This window comes from Pan paniscus, chromosome 15 (assembly GCF_029289425.2).
Source record: "Pan paniscus chromosome 15, NHGRI_mPanPan1-v2.0_pri, whole genome shotgun sequence".
Classification (NCBI taxonomy): Eukaryota; Metazoa; Chordata; class Mammalia; order Primates; family Hominidae; genus Pan; species Pan paniscus.
In genome coordinates, this window is record NC_073264.2 from 76,903,973 (window position 1) to 76,917,659 (window position 13,687).

At 39.3% G+C, this 13,687-nt stretch overlaps 1 protein-coding gene across 50 annotated transcripts in view; it reads left to right on the forward strand.

Annotated features, from left to right (window-relative positions):
• The window catches only part of TTLL5 (tubulin tyrosine ligase like 5), a 297,434-nt gene that overhangs the window by 157,304 nt on the left and 126,443 nt on the right, over nt 1–13,687 (forward strand). For 49 of the 50 annotated variants that reach the window (XM_055097299.2, XM_055097300.2, XM_055097295.2 and 46 more), the window contains one exon: nt 1,318–1,472. In XM_055097299.2, the coding sequence (XP_054953274.1) occupies nt 1,318–1,472 (155 nt within the window). Of the gene's footprint in view, nt 1–1,317; nt 1,473–1,912; nt 2,079–13,687 lie in introns of those variants that run through there. The other variant, XM_055097304.2, reaches the window with a different exon arrangement.

The window sequence follows — 13,687 nt, forward strand, 5'->3', positions numbered from 1 at the left end:
ATATGGTTTCACCATGTTAGCCAGGCTGGTCTCGGTCTCCTAACCTCGTGATCCACCCGCCTCAGCCTCCCAAAGTGTTGGGGTTACAGGCGCGAGCCACCGTGCCCGGCCTATTTTTCAAAAAATGTTAATGCATACGTAATATTGTCTTACTTAGGGCAAAATTTATTTAACAATATTGTTAGCCATTTAGATCTCCTTTTTCAGTATTAAAAACAATGCTTGATTTTCAGTATTCACAGTATAATGTAGTGAGTAAGAAAATGGGCTTTGGCAGTTGAAAAACTATGGTTTGAATTCTTGTTCTGCCATTTATTTCTAGGCCTCAGTGCAATCATAGGCCTCGGTTTCCTTCTTGTAAAATGAGTATTATTATGGTACTTACCAACAGACTTGTGGCAATTTAAATGAGATGTGTGCGACGTACTCATTTACACATAGCTTGGCACCTAGTGAGTTCTAATAAATATTGACTGCTATTATGATAGCCACCTGTCATTAATCATCTGCAATTGTTTTGTTGTATAGTTCCCAGAAGCCAGATTGTAGTATCAAAGTATACAGATATTGTAATATATTTTGATAAGGTATTGCCAGTTGATTTCTAGGAAGATTCTACCAATTTATAGTCACACAAGTAGTATAAGTACCTAATTTCACCCTTTGCCATTTTTGGATACTATCTTTAAATATTGTATACCAAAGTGATATGCAAAAATGATGTCTTGTAACTTGCATTTCTTTGTAATTTGCATGTCTTTCTTATAATTTACATTTACCAGTAGAAATGATGACTAGTTTTACATGTTTAATTGGCTAATTGTATTCCTTCTTTGTACATTATTTATTGAAGTCCATGACTATTTTTCTCCTAACCGTCTTTTTTCTTTCTAAATTAGTGGGTTCTTTGTGTATTATAATAATGTTATTTATAACTAAAATTTACTGAGCATTTAGAACATTCAGATGAGGTAACAAGGGCAGAAAGACTAGTTCGCCTCGTTTCTTTGAACATTGTCTACTCAGTAGATTCTTGCTGTTTTTGTTATCCGTCTTTGTTTTTCATAGCACCCGGCACAGTCCAGTGCCCTGCACTTCGTAGGAGCAAAATAAATGCTTGTTAACTTACACTGACCACTCTCACTTCTGCTCTTTGTGCACAGGAGCCATTCCTTCCTGGGTGCCTTTGTCACAGCCACAGCTTCAGCTCAGAGGGGTCAGCATCTGTTGGCCTTGACTTGATTTTGCCTATATGTTGTTAATGATGCTTTTTAAAAACTCTGTAAAGTCAGGTTATTTCCCTCGCTTTATTTCTAGGTAACAAACCTGAATTTGGCAACTGGCATCATAAACAGAAGCAGTGCTTCAACTCCCCCAACCCTCCGACCCATCATCAGTCCTAGTGGCCCGACATGGTCTACACAGTCAGACCCCCAAGCTCCCGAGAATCACTCCAGCTCTCCTGGAAGCAGGTATGTGAAGGGCCCTGCAACTAGCATTTGGGTTACTCAGGGATGGCCTGTGTCCCAAGCAAGCCATTCCCACCTTGAGTTCTGTATGGAGATAGCACTAAGGCATATGCACTTTCTCCACCTGCCTCGATCCTCTGGCACCTGACTAAGAGAGCCTCATTTTATTTGTAAGACAGTTTTCAAGCATATCAAATGAAAAGGACATTTCTGAGATAGCTAAGAAAATCACCTTAGGGTAAAAGAGCAAGAATTTATACTATATTTAATCCTTGCTTATAGTCATCATTTTTATGTACCAACTTTTTGCATTTGTCCTTGTCTCTTAGTTTTTTTTTTAATACCTTGTGTTGTTTATAGTTTTTTTTATACTACATTGTGTTTCAGTAACTGTAGACTCTGTTCTTTTGGAGGACATATTTGTTTTTTATTTTTTTATCTAGTTTCAAATAACTGAACTGAAACAACCTCGCTGAACAATGCTCATTTGGGAAGTGGGAAGGAAATTTCCTTTATGTAGTTGAGAGATGTGGCTAAAGATAAAATCCAAGTAGCTTCCGGCAATAATGTAAGCAGCTTCCAAATTAAAAAAGAAACCACTGTATTGAATTCTGGTCTTGCTGTGTGTTTTAATTACCCCTGTATTAAAAAAAAAAAAAAAAAGAAATGGATTCCCAGCACATCTTGCTTTAGTGCCTATTAAATATGGATTAAATTGCATCAGTCCCTGAGTCCAATGCACTAGAGAGAAATGTGACTGTTACAGTGAAGTATTTTGACCAGCTGAGATATTGTTCCCTCCAACCAGAGAAGTTTTACCACAGGTGCCCGACCAAGCCCTCACGCCCCATTCCAGTACTTCCAGCCTCTGCCTTTTAGTATGCTGCTTTGCCCTGAGATTCAGAGGGGGTACTGAAGACTTGGACATGGAGGAAATACCTAGTTGTTGGTAAAGTATCTATTGGTGTTAGAATTATTACTTAAGGAACTAATTTGGGAAGCAGAAGCTCTGCCCAGGAAGCAGCATAGATATAAGCACATTACATCATCCTGTGGTACGGTGTCTTTCATACCAGTGATCATTGTGGTCGGGGCGAAAAGAATCATTTTAACTGAGAATTATAAAGAACCGAAGACCAAGACGCAGGACTTTTTAAGGCAGAGCATCCTCCACACAGTTCTCTCCCCAGGAGAAGTCTGCTGTAAAACATCAGTCATAAACAAGAAATTCTGTTTATACCATAGAGCTTTATTTTCCATAAAAAAATTTACAGATACTCCATTTTCATTTTAAATTCAGAGCCTTGTTTTTATGGAAGACATTTTCACTGCAATTTTGGATATAATGTCTGTATGACAAGGCTACAGGCATTGCTCCTACTGTAAACAAAATGTTAAAACCACACATTTTGGAGAAATTCAGTTTTAGCACTTTTTATACTTGTAGATGGAATGAGGGAAAACATTTTTAATAACAATTGTGGCTGGGTTTAGAGCTTTCTTTTGGTAGCGCCTGTTAGTAGTGAGATGAAAGATGATGAGTTCGGTTAAGGATGTGCCAGGACCTAAGGTTCAGTACTGTGAGTGGCCTTCTCCCAGCCAGACTGCCCACAAGGCTGCGATAATGCTCATGGTGCGTTACACGATTTACTTCTGACCCATTCCAGCCAAAAAGCAATCCCCACAAAGTCCCCTGGTCTTTTCCTTTTCTTTTTACCCACAGCAGCCTTCTCTTTACCTCCTCTTCAAACACAAGAGCCAGTTTTCAAGTCCCATTTCAGTTCAGGGTAGCCCTGGGACATTTTCCTCTACCCCCAGGTGACCTCTGGTTGCCAGCACTGCCTGCAACCTGAGCTTGAGAGTCCCAGTTCCACATGGAATTCCCAGAGGCACCCAACCTAAAGGAGCCCTGAGTGAATTCTCAGAGGTCTTTCCAGACTTGGCTGTGATATAGGCCGCAGCCAGACCTGCAGCATACAACCTGCACAGCCCAATGTCCTGGTTTCCATTTATACCTGGTAAGTCACTGTTTTGTGGATATTTAGTCTCTTGTTGTTCCTCCTTTAGTCGTAAGGATGACTAAGTTTAATGAATACAGGATTTGTAGCTTAGAGATCTGAGTTTTATTACTGGTTTGACATTAAGTGACCCTAAGCTATTCATTTAATCTTTTTATTGGGTAAGCATACTTACATATGAAGTGACCTGTTTTGAGAGCTTTTAGATTGCCTTTAAAGCACTTTGATCTCCCTAGAAGTAGGTGCTAGGTAAATAAAAGTTACTCTCAATAGTTTTTCTACAGTAGCAACAGTGGATTCCAGTTTAGTTCTGATAATTCACTAAACTAGGGGCTGCCCTGTAAACTGTAATAAAATGTAAAGAGAATCCCATTGCTAGCTGTACTTTTCATCTCTGCATGTCAGAGAATTCACTGACTTGGTAGCCACAGAAATGAAAACTGGTGACTCACAAGAACTCTGCAAATAGTGTTATTTTTCATTTCCCTATGGTGTTGCTATTGTTCCCAATTTTATGGATCACACAAGTTTTCATCAAACGACCTTATTCTCCCGCTGTTTTGAAATCACCCCAAATGTAGCCTCAGGGTTGTCGTCTCCCATTGGGTCAGTGTAAGCTCAGCCCAGCGCCTCAAATCCCTTGGTTCCTTTGGTCTGTCTGGAGTCCTGTTCAGGCTTTGTTGTGGGAGAAGAAGGCAAAGAGCCCACGACTTGCCCAGACAGTCTGAGGCCTGGCCATGTAGCTTGCAGTTCCCTAGACACTCTGGAGTTGGACTTGGCCAGCCATCCCTCTGTTGTTACTTTTCAGAGGTAATAAGTGAGATTAATTGCAGGCCATTCTCCAGAAGAGAAAGTAGTTAGAGCCAAATACAGTCACATGTTTAGAAGCCTGAGGTGTGCCTCCAAGCAAGGCCGACTTAGAATTATACAGTAGGGACTCCAGGACGCAGGTACCAAGTGTTTATGACCTCTCTCTTCCTTAAAGTGACGTTTTCAGTTTCTAGGTGCTGATACGTGGGTGTGTTAACTTTTCTTTAGCCAATGAGAAAGATTAGATTTTTCAAGCTGCCTTTTAATTATCCATTTTTGGGGTACATGGGAAGTCATTGGGAGCTGAAAGTTGATGTGCAGAGCCATCTCATCATTACTGCCAGCCTTCCATGGAATTGGACTGCATCAGGGAGGATTTTCTAGGTGTGGAGCACTCAGTGGGTTCTTAGTGCGTTTTTCTTTGTGAGACATGGAAGGGTTACTGTAAAGTCTTGGCTGCTGCTTGGAATGATTTGGGAAGAACAGGGCCTCAGACAGCTTGGCAGGAACCTGAGGCCCTGTTTTTTTCCAGTCCAGCCCTTCCCTGTGGATCGAGCTGTCAGGGAATCCCACGAATGTCTGGCTCCTGCCCCTTTGTATGTTTTTCCAGCATTTGTCATTGAATTATTTTTATCCACCTCTGGCTTTTTCACACATGCATCCTGGGGATTTGTCTGTTCCTCGATATGAAAGATGGGAGAATTTGCAGAAAGAGCACAGCTGTGAGTTTGTTCCTACTTTTTTGTGATAGGACAAGACATTATGGGCATGGGCTGCTCCACCTGGCCAGCTCCCATTCTCTAGAGAACATCTGTATGAACTTGAAATGCCACTGAGGAGTGGGAAATCTTGAGAAGTTGGAACCATTTTCGATGTCACCCTGCCCTTCTGCCCTCTTATTCAACAATAGATTATAAATAGCTTGGTATTCTGCTTTGCGTAATTTTAAGGTACACATTTTTCAGAGATTCTGATTCTAGTTTAGTTAATAATACTTTCCTCCCTTCTTTTAGATTATTCTTAGAAATGTTGCTGGAGATTCAGGTCTCTAACTTCTCATCTTTTCATTCTCAGTCAGTCCTCAGAAATACTGAATTTGTTAATTTCCTTTAAAAATATGTCTTATGCATTTTCTATATGTCAGGCATTGTGTTAGTTGCTGGGGAGGAGCAGTAAATAAAACAGAATGGTTCCCAATCTCAAAATTTACTCTCTAGGGTATATCTTCCACGTTCTCAGCACAGTATTGGGTGCTGGGTAGGGCCTAAAAGACTTTTGAAGACATAATGTTTGATCACTAAGAGGCTACTGTCTGGCAGGGAAAGGGAGTGTATACACATGAAACAATCAGAGCAGTGGCAGGCGGCATATGACAAAGATCTGAATTTTATGGGATAGACAATTTGAAGAAAGGGTGTCAAGAAGGGCATGTAAGGAGTCAGTCCTGTCCCGGATGAACCTTGAGGGTCGTGTGCTCAGTGAAGCCAGCCAGTCACAAAAGGACAAATCCTGTATAAGTCCATTCATACGAAACATCTAAAGTAGTCAAAATCATAGAAACAAAGTAGAAAGGTGGTTGCCAAGGGCTGGGGGAAGAGGGGAGGGGGAATTAGTGTTTAATGGGTATAGAGTTTCAGTTGTGAAAGATGAAAATGTTCTAGAAATCTGTTGCAGAATGATGTGAATGCACTTAACACTCCTGAACTATACATGTAAAAATGGTTAAGATGGTACATTTAAAATTATGTGTTTTTTTTTTTTAAAACAAAGAAGAGTATGTAAGGATTTAAGAGAGCTCCATAGTTCCACAAAAATTACTTAGTGGCCAAATGGCAAGGTTTTGTTTTTATCCTCTGCCTCTGTTATAAGGGAATTATTCTGAACATAGTCCTTTAAATACTTCTCTTTCTTGAAAAGCATGTTACCTTTATAGGAAATGGGCCCAGCAATTTCTGTGAGGAAGATGGCATAGTATGGTGGGAAGAGAAGGGACTTTAGAGTCAGACAGACCTAGGTTTGCCTTATTAAGTGTGTGACCTTGGGCAAGTTGCTTAGCTTTTCTGAACCATAATTTCCCCATCTTTTTTTCAATGCACATAGTTAAACCCACCTCATTAAGTTGTTGTAAGATTAAACTGAGTTGTGTATGTGAAAGTGGCCAGCATGGTTTTTACTTTTTACTTTTTTGGTGTAGGTTTCTTGGTAACTCTCAGTTCCCTTTCCAGAAAAAAGAAAGAAAGAAAGAAACTTAAAATTGAACTTGCTTGGGATATGGTATTGCTCACCACTTAGTTTAGTACCTAGTTTACATCACTCTGGCCATCACCCTGTGCAGTACGCTCCTGGGACTGGATTACAGAAATCTGGCCTTTCTAGCCGAGGATGGGAAGGCATCAGAGTGGGGCCAACAAGAGACTCTTCCTTTTTCTTTGACCCCTTGGTTGGAGGTCAGCTTCTTTCTACTCAGCAGGCCCTTTTTCTCTGCTGTCTCCTGAATGTTGAAATTTCCATTGCAGCTCAATGTTCCAGCCAGTAAACACTCATATTTTCCATCTATCCTGGGGGTCGAGCTTTGGGAGAGCTTTTCTCTGGAGCAGTTTGGAGCTTATAATTTTGTACTTTATCCTGTTATATAAACAATGCTTTCCAGCCAAAGAGCACAATCAAAGAGAAACTACTTTTTGTGGGGGGGACTAAAAAAAAATTCATATTCAGAGTCCTGTAGAAGTGATATTTCACTCCTTATGCCTCTTTCTCCTCTTTCATAAAATAAAGTTTACCTCACCTTTCTCCTGAGTCTTAACTCTCACTATTCCTTCCCCTGAGGAAAACGATTTCTCCAGTACATGTATGATAAAGGCCTGTACTTCCATCTGAATTTTCTCTGCTACTTTTCTCACTCAGCCAGACACGTAACCTCTCAAGAGTTATACGCTGCATCAGTTCAAGCTCTGTGACAGATTCTACAGTTCCTCCTTCACCGAGAGAGCTGAGTGCTGTCAGTGTTTGTGCCAAGAGCAAAAGTGATTGGCTTCTGCCTAATAAAGGAATGTTGGGAAGCTTAGGAAATCTGTCAAAGATAGCTGGCTGGACGTCATACCAGGGCCTAGGTAGCATAGGTTCGGGAACCTGGGGCCGAGTGTCAGGAGTGAAAAACGTGGATCTTTCTTATCCACAAGTCAGAATAAAGCATGGAATGCAGTGTTTGCAGTTTGCCAGTGTCAGTTTTTCTAGTTAAGTTTGCCTCTCTCACTCCACTCCGCACTGCTTTGAAGTATTAATGATAAACCACCTTCTATTTCCTTAGGATACGCGTACACACACACACACACACACACACACACACACACGAGTCTTTGTTAGAGGCAAAACCTATGTGAATATACTTACACTCCTGAACTGTACACATAAAAATGGTTATGATGGTACATTTTAAATTATGTGTGTGTTTTTTTAACTACAACATAAAAAAAAAAGAGTATGTAAGGATTTAAAAGAGAACCCCATAGTTTCACAAAAATTATTTACTGGTCAAATAATTTTTTTATTTAACTGTTTAATCATATTTAACTGTTTACTTTATAATTTTGTAACTCTACAAAATGGATGATTATTTTGGTTTTAAGAGGCCTGGTTATGACAAATTTCCTTACACTAAGCTAAATGAGACTCTGTTTTTAGAATTAGGAAATTATAGGAGTTGTTTTATTTATAATTTAGTTTAATTCTCCTGGCATGGTTTTTCTATCAGCTTCTATCCCTTCAAGTTAACTGGTTTACCAGTTTTGGAAGAGCCTGGGAAGATCACAGGCGTGATGAAACACAGTCTTTCTTTCTGACTCATGTAGAAGAACATTGATGATCCATATTTAAAGCTTACCTAGTATTGACTCAACAAATTTAGAAGGAAAACCAGCCAGTTTTCCTGATCCTTTAACTAAAGATCTCATCCTACCCACCTGCCCTTCTCGCTGCTAAAAGACTCTCAGCGTATTACCTACCCAGTACAGCTAAGAAATCAATGCTCTTTTTTAAAAGGTCTCAGGAGTTAAGATGCTAATAAGAAAAAACTCCCTGTATCTATGCTTTCATAAAATAAAACTATAGAACTATATATCTGCAAAGGAATAAAAGTCCTCTCTTTCCTGAAGCTGCTTTGTGGGACAAAGTTTTGGTATAGGCTTTTAGTAGCTAAGTCTTAGTTCCCTTTTTTTGAAAGAAACAAAATTGTACTTGCTTGGTATATGGTATTTGCTACACTGGGACACAGTTTAGAGTCAACTGGCCGTAACTCACGTACAATAAAATACAGTATTATAGCAGGGAAAGCAGTAATATGTAATCACAATACTAAGGTTGACATTATTTATTTATATTGTGAAGTAAGTACCCACTTATTAAAACTGTTATTATAAATCATTAAAATGCTCGTAAAGAAAGATAATTAGGAAAAGCCAAATTTTAAATGTTTATTTAAATATGGAGCCAACTGTTCTTTGGGTGATGTGTGCAAAGCTAGTGAGAGAGGCAGTGTATGAGAGCTTAGGGATTTGAAATGTCACAACATATGGCAGGCCCAGGTGTTCATTATAAGTTACAAACTCTTGTCCTGCTTGGACCATTCGTATGCTTCAGGAGCAGTAAAGGGACTACTCGTGGTTTTCATGAATTATCAAGCTAAGATTCATATTAATTTCACTTCAGAGCCAATAATCAATACCACATTTGGCTTGGTTCTTTTTTTTTTTTTTTTTTTTTTTTTTTTGAAACAAGGTCTCACTCTGTCACCAGGCTGAAGCTCATTGGCATGATCACAGCTCACTGCAGCCTCTGCCTCCTCAGGCTCAAGTGATCCTCCCTCAGCCTCCCAAGTAGCTGGGACTACATGTGTGCACCACCATGCCTGGCTAATTTTTGCATTTTTTGTAGAGAGGGGGTTTCACCATGTTCCCAGACTGGTCTTGAACTCCCAGGCTAAAGCAGTCCACCCGCCTCAGTCTCCCAAAGTGCTGGGATTACAGGTGTGAGCCACTGTGCCCGACCTGGCCTGGCTGATCTTAAAAATAAGTTTTGCTATCTTTCTGTGATGAGAATGAAATATGGGTGCATCTCAATGATGTGACTATAATTTAAAAGGATTTAGATGACAAAAGCAGGCTTTCTGGCATAGTAGGTAAGGCAGCCATAAAGAGGTTAGTAAATTGAATATACTTAAAGGCTAGAGGAAATCAAATCACAATTGACCCTTGAATAACTCAGGTTTGAGCTGCTCGAATCTACTTATATGTGGCTTTTCTTCCATCATCTGCCACCCCTGAGACAGCAAGACAAACCCCTTCTCTTCCTCCTCCTCCTCGGCTTACTCAACCTGAGGATGACGAGAATGAAGACCTTTATGCTGATTCACTTCTGCTTAATGAATAGTAAATATATTTCTCTTCCTTATGATTTTCTCAATAAATTTTTTATTCTCTAGCTTACTTTTTAGTAAGAATACAGTCCCATAATACATATATCATATACCTTATGTGTTAATTACTGTTTATCCGTAAGGCTTCCGGTCAACAATAGGCTATTAGTATTTGAGTTTTTGTAGGGGGTCAGAAGTTGTACCTGAATTTTCGACTGTGCAGGGGTTGGCACCCCAACCCCTGTATTGTTCAAGGGTCAACTGTACATTCTTCTGAAACTGGGTTGCACCAAGTAAAACTAAGTAAATGAAAGACCCTGCCTATACTGTTGAATACTCTCAAATATCTTACTAGCTGCTTGAGCCCAGTACTGACATTTGAAATATAAGCTTCGAAAAGAGTTTTGTTACCTTCTTCAACAAATATTTAGTAAATTAAAATATGTGCAAAAGCAAGGGTGAAACTGGTAGTAAGTAATGTTTCAGCTAGGAAATGATTTCATCTGATAGTTGTTACAGTAATGTTATCCTCAAAAAGTTAACATGTAAAATTACTGAATATCTCCTCAGTGTGAGAGACTGGGCCCTGAAGGAGGTATCAGACAAATAAATCCCTGTCCTCAAGAAGGAAAATTACTGATCATAAAATTTACTAATGCAAGTATTATAAAGCAATATGTGCTTAATTATTGAATAGGAAGATGAAAACCTTTTCTTAAGTGGTGAGAGTTCCGAGGAGAAATCACTCTGGCTGGAGAAGCTGGCGAAAACTTCATGGAAAAGAAAAGGTGTGAGTTGAACCTGGAAGGGTAGATGGGGCTTGGATAGGCCAACAGGCTGATATTCATCACTTAAGAGATAATTGCACATATATTTGGTGCTTGGCAGTATGTGAGAATCTGAGAGGATCAAAGAATTGTAATCCATACTCTTAGTAATAGCTCATTATTGACCAGAAGCCTTATGGATAAACAGTAATTAACACATATGGTATATAATATATGTATTATATACTGTATTCTTACTAAAAAGTAAGCTAGAGAATAAAAAAATTTATTGAGAAAATCATAAGGAAGAGAAATACATTTACTATTCATTAAGCAGAAGTGAATCATCATAAAGGTCTTCATTCTTGCCATCCTCAGGTTGAGTAATACTGTCCTATACATTTACTTTTTTTTTTTTTTCATGTAACACAGAAAGCGAGTGATTTTAAAAGGGCATATGGGTTCAGATGAGTTCACAATTCAAAAAAGATACTAAAGACTTGGGTGAAAAGATAAGGTTCTGCAGAGGAAGAGTTTAAGGTAGGGTGTAAATTCAGTCCCAGGTGTATAGGCTACGGATAGGTTAAGAAATGGAACGAAAAAGAAGTTAATGTGCAAGATATTTAAGGTATTTGCAGGGACAGTAAGTGGGAACCAGTCTGGCTCAGACAGAGTGTGTCAGAAATAATGTATTAGTCAAAACACTTGGAGTTTCAAGTGATAGAAACTGAAATCAAGCTGGCATATCCGTAAAGGAGATTTTTTAGTTCGTATAAAAGCCTAGAAGTTGGTGTGGGGGAGTTAGGAAGTATCATTAATCATTCTGCTTTCTTCCATGTTCACAACTAAATGAGAAATAGTAGAAAAGTTAGAGAAATAGTGAGATATTGGCTGTATTGCTAAGGATAAATTGTTGGGGATATAGCATAATTAGGCTTCTACCTCTCAAGTCTGAGTCTTTCTAATTTGTTTTCTGTATTCTAAATATTTCCTGTATTGACATTTTGGTCACTTGGATAATTAAAACGAATTTTTTCAAGAAGAAGGAAAAGGATCCAACACACCACAAGGTGAAAAACAAAAACAAAAATTGTGGCCTAATTTCCAAAGTGAGCACCTGCATCTGGGTCCAGTCCACCTTACCACTTGTATTCTTCTTCATAAGTTCAGTGTCAGCCAAGTCAACAGATCAAAAGTAAGCCTATTATTGTACAACATGGTGACTATAATTAATAACAATGTATTATATACTTGAAAATCACTAAGAGAGTAGATTTTAACTCTTCTCAGCACACACAAAAATATGTAAGGTAAAGCATGTGTTAATTAGCTCAATTTAGCCATCCCACAATGTATAACATATTCCAAAACATCATGGTGTATACCATAAATATATACAGTTTTTATTTTTTCATTAAAATAATTAATGAAACATGAAAGATAATATTTTGGAACACAAATATATAAGCCTTGTATATTTTCCCATCACCACATCCTCACTTATGCCATTCTGTAGCACTTATTCTATTTGTTTACTGTTTACTTTCTATCACTCTTTCACTTAAGTGTATGTTGTCTTATTCATTATTGTATCCCAGTGCCTTGGTAAGCAGTAGGAACTTATTGATGTACAAATATTGAGTAAAAGCATGAGTGAATGGATATCCTGTTCTCGCACGGATATCCTGTTCTCGCACAGGGCTCAGTTTATTGCAGTCTTCCTGCAACCTTCCCTGATGTCCCAAGCAGATCTTATTAGGATTTCTCATCCTTATGCCTTTCATCTATTGGAATCATGCTCCTGAGAGATATAATTCACCATGATGTCCAGTATGGTAGCCACAAGCCACATGTGTATATTTAAGTTTTAATTAAAATTAAATAAAATGAAAATTTCAGTTTCTCAGTCATAAAAGCCACAAGTCAAAAGCTCAAAACGAGCTTACGTGGCTCATGACTACCATATTGGACAGCTCAGGACTGGATAGTTGACCCAGAAGATGTAATAAAGACTCAAACTTGGTTAGTGAAATAAAAAGTAAAAAGGAATGAGTTTCTAAGAAAGGTACATTGTTGATATCCTCTTAGGATCTTCTGTAGGTCTTGAGCTTCTTTTGTTTAGATCTGGAGATTTACTACAGATGCTGTTCTTGAACTAATTTGTGGTCCTGGAAGGGGAATATTCTAATGCCTTGGGAATCTCACAAGATCAGAGCTTCAGTGTAACTAGTATTTAACCTATCAGAGCTAGGCCAACTGAGAGGAAGGGGTTTTTAAAGCAGATCCCAGCATTATCTTTTTATTTTCTGAGATGTGTCCATGGCTAGATGTTGGGGGAGTCTTGCTTCTCTACCCTCCCTCTACTGCCCACAGCCACCCCCACCCCCACCTGCCTGGCTGGAGGTTCTGACATGGCTTCTAGAGCTGCTGTAACTCTGGGGAACAGAGCCAAACATGCGGAAGTGGTTACGTGTACTAGCTCCCAGGGAAGCCGTGGCTAGCAGGGGGAGTGGGTGGGGTCCTGCCTGATGGCTTTTCAGAGACGCCAAATCTTTGAAGTTTTGTTTTAGCAGCTGCCAGGTATGCTGTTTCAGCACTTTGCAGACTCTCCCTGTGTTCCCATATCACATTTTTTCTTTACTGTGTGTGCATAGTATACACAATGGAGCTTGGCTGTTGGGAGGGCAAATATAAAATTGTGGAGTAAGGAACTAAACACAACCCTTTTGGCTTTTGGCTTTTGCTTTTTACTACGACTCTGATATGAAATAGCCATTTTAATGCCCTGTTTTCAGCTCTGTCCCTTTCTGATCACTTGCCAACGGAGGGTTAGAGTCCTCTTCTGTTTTGGGAACATAGTACAGTTTGAAAAACTGGAGGTCCTACATTTCTGTGATAGATTGGGGTGTCACTCTTGAGGCTAGAACTTCTCCCTTTTTACAAAAGAACAGATGACACACACCCCCACCCCCACAGCAAGTAACCCGGATACTGCTGGTCTCAGAGTAAACTTCTTGCTCACCATTGGCTCCTTGGCATTGAGCACAATGTCAACAATAAATATTTGTTAAATGATTGCACTTGCAGCTGCTATGCTGGAGGAGAAGGGCTGGGGAGGTAGAATACACCTTTAAGGCCCAGCCTCTGTGCTTTCCCTGCCTTCTTAGTAATCCCTTTCTCCTATCCAGTCTACAGTCACCTGAAGCCTTTCCC